A 15970-nucleotide genomic window follows, 5' to 3' on the forward strand; every position below is an offset into this window, starting at 1 on the left:
GTATACCCAGAAAGCTTTAGTGTAGACATTCACTTTAATAAGAACGTTTTCCAGAGAAAATTACCCATACTATAAAAGGAGATTTTCCTTTTCTAGATTTTATGTCAAGTGGTTATATATTTAAATTTTTCTCTAATAATTTGTCCCTAATCTGCATGTGAATAATAACCTTACATTATGTTAGAAGAACTTCTACTTGCTGTTTTTACTATATTAAGGAGTTAGAAAAATTAAAAGTTTTTTTGCTGCCATTTCCCATATTTGTTGTTCAGTTAGTACCATAATTTATATCCCTAGATGATATTAACAATGCAGAAGGTATCTGGGAAAATTTTTCTTCCTCAATAAAAATCTTGATTAAATATTTTGAAATCTGTCAAAACTGTAATTACTATCTATGACAAAGGCAAAAGCATAACCTGAATTTATTTTGTATTCGTTCTATGGCCCACTAACTAATAACGTAGGTCTGATTTTTCTTCTGAAGCATTAATGCTCTTACGCAAGCAGTAGACAAATATGCAGACAAGAAAGTTACTTTTAGGATACAGAAGGAAAAGGATCTTGCCTATCAAGAAAGACAGAAACATGGTTGTAAAGAAAATATACTATTCCCAAGCATTGATAGTAATGTACTCTGTTCATGTAGTCAAGAGGAATAAGGAAAAACGAATCAGGAAATCTTATAAGTGACAATTTGAAAAAGTCCATGGTAGCAAAGGTTGAAAAGACTTCCCAGCGTTTAAGAATGTAGAAAATTCAGTAACAGGGAGGGCCATTGTGCCCTTGAACACTGTCTGTTGCCATGGTGTTTGTGACACAGACTTTGAGGACCACAGGGCTGCTATGAACTTTACACAGTGGCACTGAGGGATTTTCTGCAGCCTGTCTCCAAATGTACCTTTTCTTCATAAAGCATTGTGAATTAACCATTAATGAAAAATTTTAGCTGTATCAATTCAAGGAACCATGGCTTTTGATCAAATTTGCTTTTGTTGCATATATTACTTCCTTTTATGCTGTACTTCATTTTGAAGCAGTAATCTCCACTGTCTCTTAAATATTTAGGGGCTTCTATACCATTCTATTCTATGCCCTGAGGTCCCTTTGCCACATTGTATTGAAATTGATTTTTTTAAAGTTTATTTATTTATTTTGAGAGAGGTAGAGACAGTGCAACTGGGGAAGGGGCAGAGAGGGAAAGGGGAAGAGAGAGAATCGCAAGCAGGCTCCACACTGCCATCATGACGCCCGATGCAGGGCTCAAACTCACAAAACCACGAGATCATAACCTGAGCTGAAACCAAGAGTTGGACGTTGAACCCACTGAGCCACCCAGGTGCCCCTGAAATTGATTTTTTAAATATGATCTCTATACCACTGAAGTAAAGTCTATGTTTTCTTTAGTTTGAATCGTCACCAAATATCATGTGCCCAGCACATCGGGAATGCTGAGTAAATATGTGTTGAGTGGATTAATAAAGAAAGAATAAGATTTTGAATGTTCATAATCAGGAGTATTATTTTATTAAATGGTCATTAAGAAGTGTTATACTTCCAGTAGTAAGGAGAAATTGGAGGAAAGGAAAATAATAGCCTCTTAAACCTAAGGAACTTTAAGATCTGAAAAAATGTTTAAAATATCTACCATGTGTCAAGCCTTGTTTAAGGTATTTGGATAAAGATATTAAACTACCCACACATACGCAGCTACACATAGGTAGCTCCAGGGCCCAATTGCCTAGGTCCATCAGCAGAGAAAGAAAAGAAAGGACACATGATTACCGGATAGTGTGACGAAAGTGCACACAGGTTACTATGGTAGCATCGATGAGATGATGGTCCCAGATTGAGCCACCCAAGTGCCCTGAAACATCTTTTACTAAGGCATTGTAAACTTTTAAATTCTTTCCAAAGACACTTGAAAATTGGAAGAGTTGCTGCTGTGACGAGAGTCATATATTTTCATAGAAATGAAAATACATCATGGAAAATGATGTGAACCCAGCAAAGTTGAGAGACTCTCTCAGGCAGAGAGACTAACATTTGCAGAGACTTAGCTATGTGACTTAGCTATGTGTAGTTAGGAAACTACATATAATTAATTATCACTGGCACAGAGCTGAGGTTGCAAACAGAAGAGTGACAGGCGATGCGGCTGATGAGTTAGAAAAGGGTCAAATCATTTTGGCCTTCTAGTTAAGGAATCTGGATGCTATTCGTAAGAAGTGAGGAAGCCATTGGAAGATGTTAGGCACATTTCCACTAGCTAACTTTGCATTCACTCTTTAATGTTGTCCATGTGTTGGAACCAAGACAGAGAGAGACTTGTTAGGGGGCTGTTGCAATAGTCCAGGTACAATAGTCAGGTCCTTATGAAGGATCTGAACGAAGAGGGTGACAGTGGGGATAGAGTGGAGAGGACAAATAGCAGGGCTCTTTAGGCAGTAGGTAGAGTCATTGGAACTATGTGTGAGATGAAAGCCAAGATTCTCCCTCAGGGAGCACATAAGCCTGGTGGAAAAGTAAACAGAAGAGGAAAGAGAAAATTATTCTAAATTTTTGGCTGAATATAACGTGGGAGGAGAGTGACAGGAGAGGAGGCCAAGACTAAATCAAGAAGTTGAGAAGGGGAGGGCGGTTGAGGGGAGTGGCTACATTGGTGAAAGGAGTTAAGTACAGACTTCCAGTTATAAAATAAGTAAGTCATGAGGATGTAATGTACGGCATGGGGGAATATAATCAATAATATTATATTAACTTTGCAATGTGACAGATGGTGGTGATCATTTCACGATGTATACAAATGTTGAATCACTATGTTGTACCACCTGAAACTAATTTAACATAATGTCGATTATATCTCAACACATAAATAAATAGCCTTTAGCAAAGAAAAAAAAAGGGAGGGAGGGAGGAGGGAAGGATGAACCTTTGTTTCAAAGGTATTAGGAGTCATTTAAGGAATTTTAAAAAAAGAAGTGACTTTTTTTTTCCTTCCCCTCCCCCATGGTCTTCTGTTAAGTTTTTCAGGATCCACATAAGAGTGAAAACATATGGTATCTGTCTTTCTCTGTATGACAACAACAACAATAAAGTTAGGGAGGGAGCCAAATCATAAGAGACTTAAAAACTGAGAATAAACTGAGGGTTGACGGGGGAAGAGGGGTGGGAGGGAGGGGAAAGTGGGTGATGGGCATTGAGGAGGGCACCTGTTGGGATGAGCACTGCGTGTTGTATGGAAACCAATTTGACAATAAATTTCATTAAAAAAGAAAAAAGAAAAAAAAGTGACATGATTTTGAACAAAGAAGTGATTGTCAGTACTATAAAGAGCACATTGCCTCAAGGAGAGACTGAAGTTAGAGAAGCCAAATTGGTGATAAAAATCTAGGCCAGAGATGTAAAAACCTAAACGAAAACTGGGGATAGAAAGAGAGGGATAAATACAATTGACTTTTGGGTGACTTAATAGCTTAGACTTGGTGTTTAGCTGGCTCTTGATAAGGAAGGAGTGAAGTGTGCAAGATGACGGTAGAGGTTTGGTCGGATGGTAGGAAATGATGCTATTAACAGGGATAAAAGACACAGGAGAAAAAACGAAGTTGAGAAGAAAGTAATGAGACAAGTTTTAGACACGGTGAGTTTGAAGAGACTGGGAAATAACCAAGTACATGGTTTGACAGTCGCTCAGAATATGAGGCTGGAGCTGAGGAGGAGTCTTGCTGTTGAAGATCATCATAGAGTTGGTAGCCGAAACAGTGGAATAGGTGAGAGGATTTAGGGAGAGTAGTCACACGTAGCTCTTCAAGCACTGACATGTGGGTACCCAACTCTGCACACAGCCCTCCCACCCCTTCCGGTGGGTGCCCATGTACAAGTAGGCATAAGCTACTCTGCCCTAAACCTTGACCCCAGGAGACCATGTAAAAAGGTACTGAGAGAGATCCAATGAAGGAATATGGAAGAAATCAGTATCCAAGGAATTGCTACAACAAAAAGATCCAACCTGAAAGACTGGAGAGAAATTGTTAGAGAGGTAGGAGGGATTCAGGAGAGGTGAACAACTGGAAGGGGCAACTTTTAAGAAACTGTCTGTGGTACATGAGTGGGCCAAGAGGTTAAGAGAAGAATTACATAGGCAGTGTGACCTTAGCCTTAGCTAATGTTTGTTGATTTGAATGCTCTAGTTGGATGGAATGAGGGCATAAAGTAGGAGAACATGAGTACACTATAGAAGAATACAACTATAGTTTGAATTATTTTTCAGTATTTACATGGCTTTTCTTTATCTGGTGATACAGGTGCTCCTTCTAACTTTGCTGTCTATTCCTCATGTGGATTAGCCCTTTTGTTACTGGAAAACTTTAATGTCTGGAAATTGGCACTGAGTTTTCATCTTAGTTAGAAGGAAGAGGTCTCCAGACCACATTACCAGTAGAACCCAGATTAGAGGGGTATTCTAGGACTCCCTAGGGTAACCACACACATTGGCCTGCTTAAGATAACCCCTAAAATAGTCCCTGTTTACATTTGTTGCCCATTATTATTAACGATATCTCTTTTTAGTCTTAAAAGTGTGCCAGGGTGGACAATAAATTGATGTGCCCACCCTACTTCAAGCTTTGTTAAAACTCTAGTGCAACAGCATATCTGAAAGCTTTTTAAAAAATAAAAACCACAAAGGTAAACTTTAGGAAATACTCATCTGTTTTTGAAGGAAAGAAAAAATGTTCTCAGTTTTTCTAAGAAAGAAACTCTGAAAGAAAGTATGGCTTAATTTGACAAGTAAAAGGAAAATATTCAAGATGTCAAAAAAAATCCATAACAAGTTAAAAAAAGAAAAGCAAGCATAAGCTAGAAAAATATCTGCAGCGTGTATTAAATGCAGTTAATTTGCCTTTTTTACAAATGAGGAACTTCAGTAACTCAGTACTTATGAAGCTGTTATTGTTTTGATACAGAAAACCAAGAGAAAGAAATAGGGATATTAATTGTTCTAGGATATATTTCTTCCCCCCAACCCCCGCCCCTGAGCCTTTGTGACCTACTTATGGTTGTCCTATTTTGCAAGATACAAAAGAGCAATGTAATTTCCTCTGTGGCTATTGTGAGCAACCTTAATCTTGTTCTTGTATTATATTGTGGCCTAATTCAAATAAAAAACATGGAAACTAAGTCATGTATTTCTAATTCTAAAGTTACACTTCCTCTGAAGGCAATGGTTAAGAGCAAGTTAGTGTAACATGTTCCATGGGAAATCTCCAATTATTTTAGAGAGCCTTTGTATATTTACATTATTAGGAAGTGTTAATTTAAATATTATATTAAATTATAAGCCAACCCTAATAGAGCCATAGCTAAAATATGTTAGGGTTAAATTATGCAAACTCTTTGAAATAATGGTCAGTGGCTTAGTCTTGCTTAGGTCGACTGTTGCAAGCTTTCAGTGTCAGTGACCTAATTGGTTATATAATTTACAACCAACATTAATTTTTTTTAAATCAAATTGAGTATTGTCGGTTACAATAGATGTTTTACTTTCTTTTGTATTCAGTTTGTTTAAACTAAAACATAAAAATTTACCCATTTCTCCCACCCCTACCCCCTGCCTCTAGCAACAGCCAGTGTATTTTCTGTACCTATGAGCTTGATTTTTTTTAGTATATATATGTTAAATGTATTTTATTTACATATTATAAATATACACATACATATTTTTTAGATTCCATATGTAAGAGATCATACAGGATTTGTCTTTCTTTGACTTAAGCTTCTTCTGCATCTGTTGAGATGATCATCTTTATATCTACATTAACTCGTTTGCAGATGTTGAACCATTCTTACATCCCCACTTGATCATAGTGTATGATTCTTTTAATGTCGTGTTAAATTATGGCTTGCTGATAATGTCGTTGAGAATTTTTACATCTGTGTTCATCCAGGATATTGACCTGTAGTTTTTCTTTCTTTTGGCATCTTTGTCTGGCTTTGGTATCAGGGTAGGTGGCCTCATACAGTGAGTTTGAAAGAGGTCCCCTCTGTATTTTGGAAGAGTTTGAGAAAGATTGGTATTAATTCTTCTTTGAATGTTTGGTGGAATTCACTAGTGAAGCAGTCTGGTCTGGACTTTCATTTGTTGAGGGTTTTTTTTTTTTTTTTTTTTTTTTTTGGTTTTTTTTTTTGCTTTTTTGTTTTTTTTATGGCTTCAGTTTCCTTACTAGTAAACATGTTTGATATAAGTACAGCCATTTCTGCTTTCTTTTGGTTTTTGTTTGCATGGAATATCTTTTCTCATTTCTTCACTTTCAGTCTGTATGTGTCTTTATGTCTAAAATGAATCTCTTCTAGGCAACGTATAGAAGGGTCTTGGTATTTTATCTATTTAGCCACTCTGTGTCTTTCAATTGGAGAAATTAGTCCATTTACATTCAAAGTAATTATTAATAGGTATGTGTTTATTGCCATTTTGTTAATTATTTTCTGGCTATTTCTATAGTTTTTCTCTGTTTCTTTTTCTCTTACACTCTTCTTTAGTGGTTTGATGGCTTTCTTTAGTGTTATTCTTATATTCTCTTCTGTCTATTTTTTGTTATTTCTTTCTAGTTACCGTGAGGCTTATATATATCTACAACAGTCTATTTTAAGTTGATAACAACTTAGTTTAATCCCATTATAAAGCTCAACATTCTTGCTCTTCCCCCTCATGTTTTGTTTTTGCTGTCACATCTTACATTTTTTATCTTATATGTCAATTAATTATTATAATCAAAGATGTTTTTACTACCTTGCCTATTAACCTTCATACCATCTTTGTAAGTGATTAATCCTCTATCTTTACTATATATTTACCTTTCTGGTGAAATTTATTTTCATGTGTGTCCTCGTTACTAATTAACACCTTTTCTATTCGGCTTAAAGTCCTTTTAATATTTCTTGTAAGGCTCGGTTAGTGGTGATGACTCATTTAGCATTTGCTTGTCTGGAATACTCTGTTTTTCACTTCTGAATGATAACTTGCTAGGTAAAGTATTCTTGGTTGGCAAGGTTTTTTTTCAGTCCTTTGAATACCTTGTGCCATTCCCTCTGGCATGCAATGTCGCTGCTGAAAAATCTGCTCATTGCTTTATGGGTGTTCCCTTCTATGTAACAAGTTGTTTGTCTACTGTTGCCTTTAATATACTCTCCTTGTCTTTAACTTTTGACATTTTGGGAGCACCTGGGTGGCTTGGTTGTGTAAGTGTCCAACTCTCAATTTTGGCTCAGGTCATGATCTCACAGCTCATGAGTTCAAGCCCCACATCAGGCTTTGTGCTGACAGAATGGGAATAAAATTCCAAGACCTTTATATATGCCTTCTGCCTCTTTCCCTGGTCCTTCTTCTCTCTTTCTCTCTCTCTCAAGATAAAGAAATAAACTTTAAAAAATGACATTTTAATTATAATGTGTCATGGTGTGGGTCTCTCAACTCCTCTTCTTCGGAACTTGCTGGGATTCTTGGGTCTGGATGTTTGTTTCCTTCCCCATGTTAGAGAAGTTTTCAGTTATTATTTTTTTAAGTAAGATTTCTGCCTCTTTAACTTCTCTTTCCCAGGGCCCTATAGTTCAAATGTTTGTTTGATGTTGTCCCTTAAGTCTCTTAAACTATCTTCACTTTTAAAAAAATTCTTTTTTCTTTTTGATGCTTTAATGGGGTTTGTTCCACTGCCTTGTCTTTGAATTGACTGATCCTATCTTCTACTTCATCTGTTCTGCTGTTGAACTTAATTAGCTCAGTTACTATATTCTTCAACATTGTGACTTCTATTTGATACTTTTTATATTTCTCAACTCTTTGTTGAAGTCCTCACTGTGTTCATCCATCCTTTTCAGTTTTGGGGGGTGGTTTTCCTTATGACCATTACTTTGAAATTTTATTGGGTAAATTATTTATCTCCATTTTATTAAGATTTTTTCCCGAGGTTTTATCTTGTCCTTTCATTGGAACATATCCTTTGTTCTGTTTTTCATCTTGCTTAACTCTATTGGTTTTATACAATATATGAAATAACTACCTCTCCCAGTCTTAAAAGAGTGGCCTCATGTAGGAGATGAACTTTATCATTCAATGCTGCCTCAGCTCTTGATTGTCTCTTAAATCTATATGCTTGTTCAAGCTGCCCATTATATTTTTAATATTTCCCAGTACCTGAAGATGTGCCAAGACCTCTTGTCCCATAGGGGAGGATCTCAGCACTTGGACTCAGGCTAACTGGAAGCCACACCCTCAAGCATTAGCTTTTAAAAGTATGCAAATATATACAGTCCTGTGTACCATAACTATAGCCCCTCTGACCATGAGAACCAGGTGATCTAGAGGTGTCCACTGGATGACAGCCATAGAGATTGGGGCTACAAACAAGTGTCCAAGCCCTTTTCTAAGTGATACTGGGGAATTGGAGCAAGGCCAAGAAAGAGAAAGCCAAGATGGCATCCATAGCCTACATTCCTTGAGAGTGCTCCATGGGCTTCTAAATGTGTGCCAAACTGAAGCTTGTTCCTCAGGCTGAAGCTCCAGGACAAGCAAAGAGGCCTCCTTCACAGAAGATTGAAGAGTATGCCTCAGTCCGCTGTCTTGCAGTGTCCTGGGCTGGTAGCCTGCCAAGCACCATCTTTATGATAGCCACAGTCTCATGGGACCCAGAAATGCAAGCCCCCCCAAGATACCAGAGCCAAGTATTAAGGAGTGTCCCTGGGTGACAGCTGCATTAACCAGGGCACCAGACACAAAAACTAGGGCACCAGATGTGTGTAAAGCTCCCTTCCAGGAGACACTGGTGCTTTGGAGCATGATAAAGTGTGAGTACAAAGATAGCGCCTGCCCTCCAAGGTCTCTAGACAGGATTACAGCCACCCCTAGGATGCATGTTTTATTAGAATATTGCCCCCCTCAGGCCTCAGTCATGATGATTAGCTAATAGTCCTCCTTCCTAGAATAACTGAGCTCCTGGATTTGTTGCCTATTGCTATGCCCTAGGGGTGGTAGCTTTTTAAGACCTCTCTGTCCTTTGGTTACAGTCCTGTGGGACTCACTGTATAAGCCCCACTGGCCACCAGAGCCATGTGATGTAGAGGTATCTTCTGGCAGAAGTCACAAAAGTCAGGGGCCACATAGGGGTATGAGCTTCTTTCTGGGTGATGCCAATTATCAGTTGTATGGGACCAGGAATGCAAACTCCCCGGCCTCCAGAGCCAGGTGATCAAGAGGTGACTCCCAGGTCGTAGTCACAAAAATTGAGGCACCAGATCCATGTAAAAGCTCTCTTCCAGGAGTTACTGGTGTTCTGGAATATGGGAGAGGGAGAGCATGAAGATGGCCTGTGCCAGTCTCTATCCCCACAGAGTATTCCAGCAGGCTTCTACATGTGTGTATTAAGTTATATGCCTGTACCTCAGGCCAGTTCTTTAATATAAGCAGGTGAGCCTCCTTCACTTTAAGTCTGGGCACAGTCAGCTGCCTCTGAGCTGGGCCCCGGGACAGGGGAGTCTGAGCGCACAATCCTCTAAGAGCAGTTTCTCAGAATCACTAGAGTCTTGTGGGTCTCAGGATGTAAGCCCTGTTGGCTTTCAAAGTTAGATGTTTTGGGGGGCTCATCTCTCAAGTATATGTCTTAAAAGTTGGGATGCTCAGTGTGGGGTTTGGACCCTTCGTTCCTCAGGGTGAAGCTCCACATTTTGAGATCCCTCCCAGTTACAGGATGCTGCACTGGGGGTGAGGTTTATGGTGAGACTGTGTCCCAGCCTCTCCTCCCTGCTTTGATGGTTTTCTTCTCATTTGCCCAGTGTGTAATCATCAGGCAGCTAGCCTTTAGATTTTTCTAAAAGGAAATTATTTCATCTGATGCTGTACAATCTGTGTGTCCACGGGGGGAGGTGAGTTCGGGATCTTCCTACACTGCCATCTTGAATTGTCACCCTAGATGTTTTACTTAGCACAAAGAGGTATTTATTGTTAACTTTATTATTTCACCTTGATTATGCAAAACACAATTAACCTCTAGTTCTTTTCTCTTTAGCACATGATAGTGATGGAAGACATGCTGAAAGACTTTCTTCTTGGAGAACACCTATTATTGGTTGGCAATCAGGTGAGTTATGGCTGGAACTCAGGTACTAATGAATAAATGATAGTAACAGTTTAAAAGCAGTAAGTCTCTTCTTGTTGGAATATGTTTTTAGAAGTGATTCTTCTTTTTCCTACCAAAATGACTGATTTAATTAAGTAAAGAGGGCCTTCTACCTTGTAAGTTTTAGAATTATCTCTGGGCTTAAATCCCCATTCAATCACCCATCAAGTTCTGTCCCTTCTACCTCCTAAGTATCTACTCTTCTTTCCTGTATCTGTCACCCTAGCCCAGCTCGCCGTCACCTGTCACCTGGTCTACAGCAATACTTTGCTAACATAACTCCACGTCAACCTTACTCTCACTCCGATCTACTCCTCACTCTGCAGCCAGGTTGATACTTGTCAAATTAAAATCTGACCAAGTCTCCCTTTTTCGCTTAAATTGGCTTTCCATTTCTTAGGTATAGTCTTCAGGTATGGCTTACAGTGTCCTGCAGGATCTGGCCTCTGCCCACCTTTCTAGTCCTAAGCCTTGGCTCCTTCCTTTCTCTCACTTGGTGTTAGCTTGAGCCACTCTGAACTTGCTTCAGTTTCTTGTCTCTGCCCTGGTCCTTGCTGCCTGCCCTTCTGTCTACAAGGAGCACTCCCAGTCCTCTTCCTCCACCCCTTTCCCCTAACTCCTGAGAGGTCTCCCCTTGTCCCTAGCTGAATTCAATTTATCCTCCTTCTGCACCCTTCTATGTTTCTGTCCTCACACTAGTCACATTACTGTGTCTATGTGTAGAATGACTGTCTTTCCCACTTGTCTATATGATCTTCAAGGGCAGGGACCATGGTTTTCTTGCTTCTCTCTGTATCCTTGGTTACTAGAACAGTGTCTGCTACATTGTAGATATTCACCATGTGTTTATGGAGGGACGGGATGGATATTTTCTGTTTAGAAGGTTCTGATGTTCCCCAGTTGAATTGTCAGATTCATGGTGAACAGCACCTTTGGTTTTTTTAAATGGGTTTTAAATTAATGATAAACTTTCAGAAGGAGTTTAGTCTTTATTTTTCCTTTTTTTTTTTAACTTATAAAGACAACACATGTTCTTCATATATTTAGTCCCTCAAACTTATAATTTTAAAGTGTTGGGTTTTTTAAGTTTTTATTTATTTATTTTGAGAGTGAGAGAGAGAGAGAGAGAATACACGTAAGTGAGGGCAGGGCAGAGAGAAAATCCCAAGCAGTACAGAGGCAGATGTGGGGCTGGATCCCACGAACCGTGAGATCATGACCTGAGGTGAAATTCAGAGTTGACAGTTAACCGACTAAGACACCCAGGTGCCCCAAAGTGTTGATTTTTTTTTTTACTAAACGTGGGCCAATCGAATGGCTTACTGATCGAGTACATAGATTTAGAAGTTAACTGGTTCAAGCTGCAATAGCAACCCTGTCACAGATGGCTGTGACTGTGGGAAAATTGCTTATCTTACCAAGGCCCAGTGCCCTGATATCTAACCTGGAAGTAAAAACAGTATGCACTCAAGTAAGAACCACAGGAGGTAATGCGTGGAAAGTACCTCATGCAGTGCCTGCCTCATAGTAGGTGCTCAGTTAAAATTAAATCTCTTTATCACTGTGCTGTTAAAAAGGACTTTAATATTTTCTTGTTTCATTTTTTTCTAAATAAGAATTACAAGAAGCGTGATAAATTATTCAGGTTTTTTTTTTCACTGTTTAAAAAGTCCTGCCTACCTTTATGAATTGAAAAATCATTTTCCTCCCTGAGTAAGGATGGAGAGCAATTATCCAGTATTCAGTCCTTGATTTCAAATTTTTCATCTGTCTCTGAAAAATGGTGACTCTCTGAAAATTTCTGACTATCTAGCCCAGAGTATTTCACAAACATTTTATAAGTGGTTAAACCTGGGTGCACTCAGTGTGTCCTTTTTGGGACTTCTGCCATCACCTGGATGACCTTAGACAGAGACTCTGCTGGCATCTCAGCAGCAGCAGGCCAGACCAACAATCTACAGAACTGGGACTTGGGGAATAATTTTGCTGAGAAGCAGCTTTTCAAATGGAAGGTCCCTAGAGGTCAAGCTGTGAATTCAAGCAGCACGGAAATATCCTAGGTTATACTGATGCCCTAAGGGTTTAGTGGGTGGGATGGAGTAGAAGTGTCTTGCCAAAGGCAGAGTTGACAGTTGAGCAGCTAAGAGAGTCAGGGTTTCAGAAGAGTTGTCTAGGTTGAAAGGTTAAAGTTAGAACCTAGCCAGTAACCAGAAAGACAGGAATCACACTCTAATCTCTGGGAGGGGAGGGGGGCTGAGGAGAGCTATGCAGGATGAGGGTGAGGTGGAACAGAGGTTTGCTTTCACTTTGTGGTAAGTGGAAAAGAGGCAGTGTGCTTTGAAATGACGCTAGAGTCATGTTGGTGGGAAATCCGGTAGGCTATCTCTAGTTGATTTCCAGTCCCAAAGAAGAGAACAGGACAGTAGGACACAGGGCCGGCAGTGGGGTGGAGGCAAGAGCAGCTACCGCTCTGTAGGCATGTGCCTGGCATCACGAATGCCTCTCCATCGCTGCTGTCACAAACTGTGCCTGTCATCAGCGGGTCTTGCCTTCTTTCGTCCTTGTTCTGCACCCACTTGGGAGAAAGAAAAATTGACCAAGGGAGATTGTATTCAATGTTAAATTTGGTATGTTTAACTGGCCTTTTTCATGTCAGAAGGGCTCTTTTGTTCATTCATTATATACCTTTAAGACCATCAGTCTCATATAATAAGACTCTTAAATACAGAGAACAAACTGAGGGTGGAAGGGGAGGCGGGGGAGGGGGGAATGGGTGATGGGCATTGAGGAGGGCACTTGTTGGGATGAGCACTGGGTGTTGTATGTAAGTGATGAACCACCGGAATCTACCCCCGAAACCAAGAGCACACTTTACACACTGTATGTTAGCCAATTTGACAATAAATTATATTAATAATAATAATATTACCAATGTTGAAGGAACTTTCAGATTTCCCAAGTCAGGTCTGCTTCTGTGTCCATTAAATTATCTAGTGAACAAGACTAACTCTCTTAGTCTGTTGTTTGATATCCTCCTGTCATTTGTCCATTATCTATTCCTACCCTGCTTGCAGCCTACTGTCTCATTCCTCCCCCTCAAACTCTTGTCCTCAGATAAATATAACTGCTTTCCAAACATACCTTTGTATCAGTGTCATATTCCAACCTTTGATCTTATCAGCCTGCTCTCTTATTTCCCCCATCTTTGCCTTTTGAAATCCTTCCAACCCCAGAGTGGCCATGTGCTATCATAGAAGAGCGAAAGCTGGGAATCCAAAGACCTACCTTCTTGTCCAGACTTTACAATTCTCTAGGTGATATTAGGTAGAATGCTATTACTCCTTAATGGGCTTTGTCTTTTTTCTTCTCTCTCTCTTTTTTCCCCTTATCTGTTAAATGATAGGATTGCAATGGGTATTTTCTTTTTTTTTTTTTAAGTTTATTCATTTATTTTGAAAGAGACAGAGAGAGAGAGAGAGTGAGAGAGGAAGGGGCAGAGAGAGAGGGAGAGAGTGAATCCCAAGCCGGCTCCATGCTGTCTGCGCAGAGCCCAATGAGGGACTCAATCCCATGAACCATGAGATCATGACCTGAGTCAAAATCAAGAGTCAGATGCTTAACCAACTGAGCCACGCAGACGCCCCTGGAATGGGTATTTTCTAAGGTCCTTCTGGCTATAATATTCTATAATATGTTTCTTTAATAAAGTCTTCCTGAACACAGGCCTGAAGCTTTGGCCCTATTCCTTGAACTGTTACAGCAGGTCAGTTACTGATTTCTTTTGGCTTCTCTTAGACTTATGCCTCTACCTGCCATCTCTCTACTAAACCAAGAGAGAGTCCCTTGAGAAAAGCCTTAATTATTTTTGCCTTGCATACATAGATAGTCAACAAATATTTGCTGAGTAAATTGCTGGATTGTAGAAGACTACTAAGAATAAATTCCCAATGAGTAGTCAAAATGATTTAGAAGTAGTATGAATTTAAAATTCAGGTTAACTCGGATTATTTTCAGGAGAGTCTAAGACAGATGGACTGAATTCCTTATTTTGTAAATTTTGAAGGAAACAAATTAGGTAGAATCTAGGGAGTGCCTACTTAAGAGAGTAAATAGTTAAGTGGCCCATTCAACTGGATATGTTTATATATACTGACAGGATCAGAGACTGGCAGCATTATCACTAGAACAGAATAATGGAATAGTAATCATTTTTAAATTTCAAATAATAATTAAATGGTGATTAATATTTAGCTAATTAAGTGACATATAACATTGTGCCTGCTTACATTCACCAGGTCAAGGAGTAGAGATTGAACCAAAGTGGCTAGTTAAAATTTAAACAGAACTTTTTAAATACTTTAGCTAATTTTAGTTCCTCTCACACTTGTTTTCAACCATTGGTGTTAAGATCTGAGCAAGATTCTACAGTTTGACTCTTTCTCTCCCAGCCTTATTGAGATACAATTGACAAAATCATAATATATTTAAAGGGTACAATGTGATGATTTGATATACATATACATTTTGACAAGATTCCTCCCATCTAGTTGATTAAACATTCCACTGCCTCACATGTTTTCTTTTGTCATACGAACATTTAGATTCTACTCTCTTAGCAAATTCTATTATGTAATACAGCGTTATCAACTATAGCCACCATGATATACATTAGATCTTCAGAGCCTGGTCATCTTATAGGTGAAATTTTGTACCCTTTTCCCAACCTCTCCCTATTACCCCACCCCCAGCCACTTTTCTACTCTGTTTCTGAGTCTGGCTTTTTCTTTATCTTTTTCTTTTGTAGATTCCTCATATAAATGATACCACGCAATATTTGTCTCTCTTTCTCTCTCTGGCTTATTTCACTTAACATAATGCCCTCCAAGTTCATTACAGTTAGACTGTTGACTGCTTCCATTTAGTATGTACAAGGGAATGTAAAGTCACCTACACGATTTGTTGGCAAATAAATGCAGAGCAAGTACGACCCAGAGATGTGTTTTGCCAAGGATGGAGTTGTGTGTTCTCTTTCCCTGTGCTTTCCTCAGAATTCTGAGCATCTAGGAGGTTTCTTTTTCATGAACGTACTTTTGCAGTTATACTAACACAGGCCCTTCATCAATGGCTTCGAAAATGCCTTGCTTCATTTATCAGTGGTATTTCAGCACCTCTGAATATTTTATGCACCTTCTCATCTTCACCTTTATTTCTATCTTGTAAAACAAAATAATAAATAAAGGAAAAAGGAGAGTGAAGGCATAGCTGGTAGGTTGAGGACTACTGACAGTAGCGGTATCATTGTTTTTATTAGTGTTTTTTTCCTAAATGCAAAGTGACAAGTGGGAAAATGCCTATTTTAATCACATGATTTATTCTGAAACTAAGTAAACTATTTGTAGCAATTTATCAGGCTCCTTTCTTTCTCTCTCTCTTTTTTTAAATGTTTATTTTTATTTTTGAGAGAGAGAGAGAATGAATTCCAAGCAGGCTCCAGGCTCTGAGGCACAGAATCCAACACGGGGCTCAAACTCACAAACCAGAAGATCATGACTTCAGCCGAAGTCAAGACACTTAACCGACTGAGCCACCCAGGCACCCCTTTCTTTCTCCTTCTAAGACATTACATGATGACTACTCCAAAAAAAAAAAAAAAAGAAATCAGAAGTGAAGCTTTGAGGATTAAGTATTGGCAGAGAAACCAGCAGTGGGCTGGCAATAAAGTGTGATGAATGCTCTTAATACAAACTATCTATAGATACATTGAGTCTACCCAGCCTTCTGTTTGCAAACTAGAATCTGGCTGA

At 39.0% G+C, this 15970-nt stretch overlaps 1 protein-coding gene across 4 annotated transcripts in view; it reads left to right on the top strand.

The window, feature by feature from the left end:
* VWA8 (von Willebrand factor A domain containing 8) overlaps window positions 1–15970 on the top strand; it is a 368120-nt gene that overhangs the window by 157742 nt on the left and 194408 nt on the right. For all 4 annotated transcript variants that reach the window (XM_045053513.1, XM_045053514.1, XM_045053516.1 and 1 more), the window contains exon 20: window positions 10056–10127. In XM_045053513.1, the coding sequence (XP_044909448.1) occupies window positions 10056–10127 (72 nt within the window). The remainder of the gene's footprint in view (window positions 1–10055; window positions 10128–15970) is intronic.

The sequence above is a fragment of the Felis catus genome, chromosome A1, assembly GCF_018350175.1.
Source record: "Felis catus isolate Fca126 chromosome A1, F.catus_Fca126_mat1.0, whole genome shotgun sequence".
Classification (NCBI taxonomy): Eukaryota; Metazoa; Chordata; class Mammalia; order Carnivora; family Felidae; genus Felis; species Felis catus.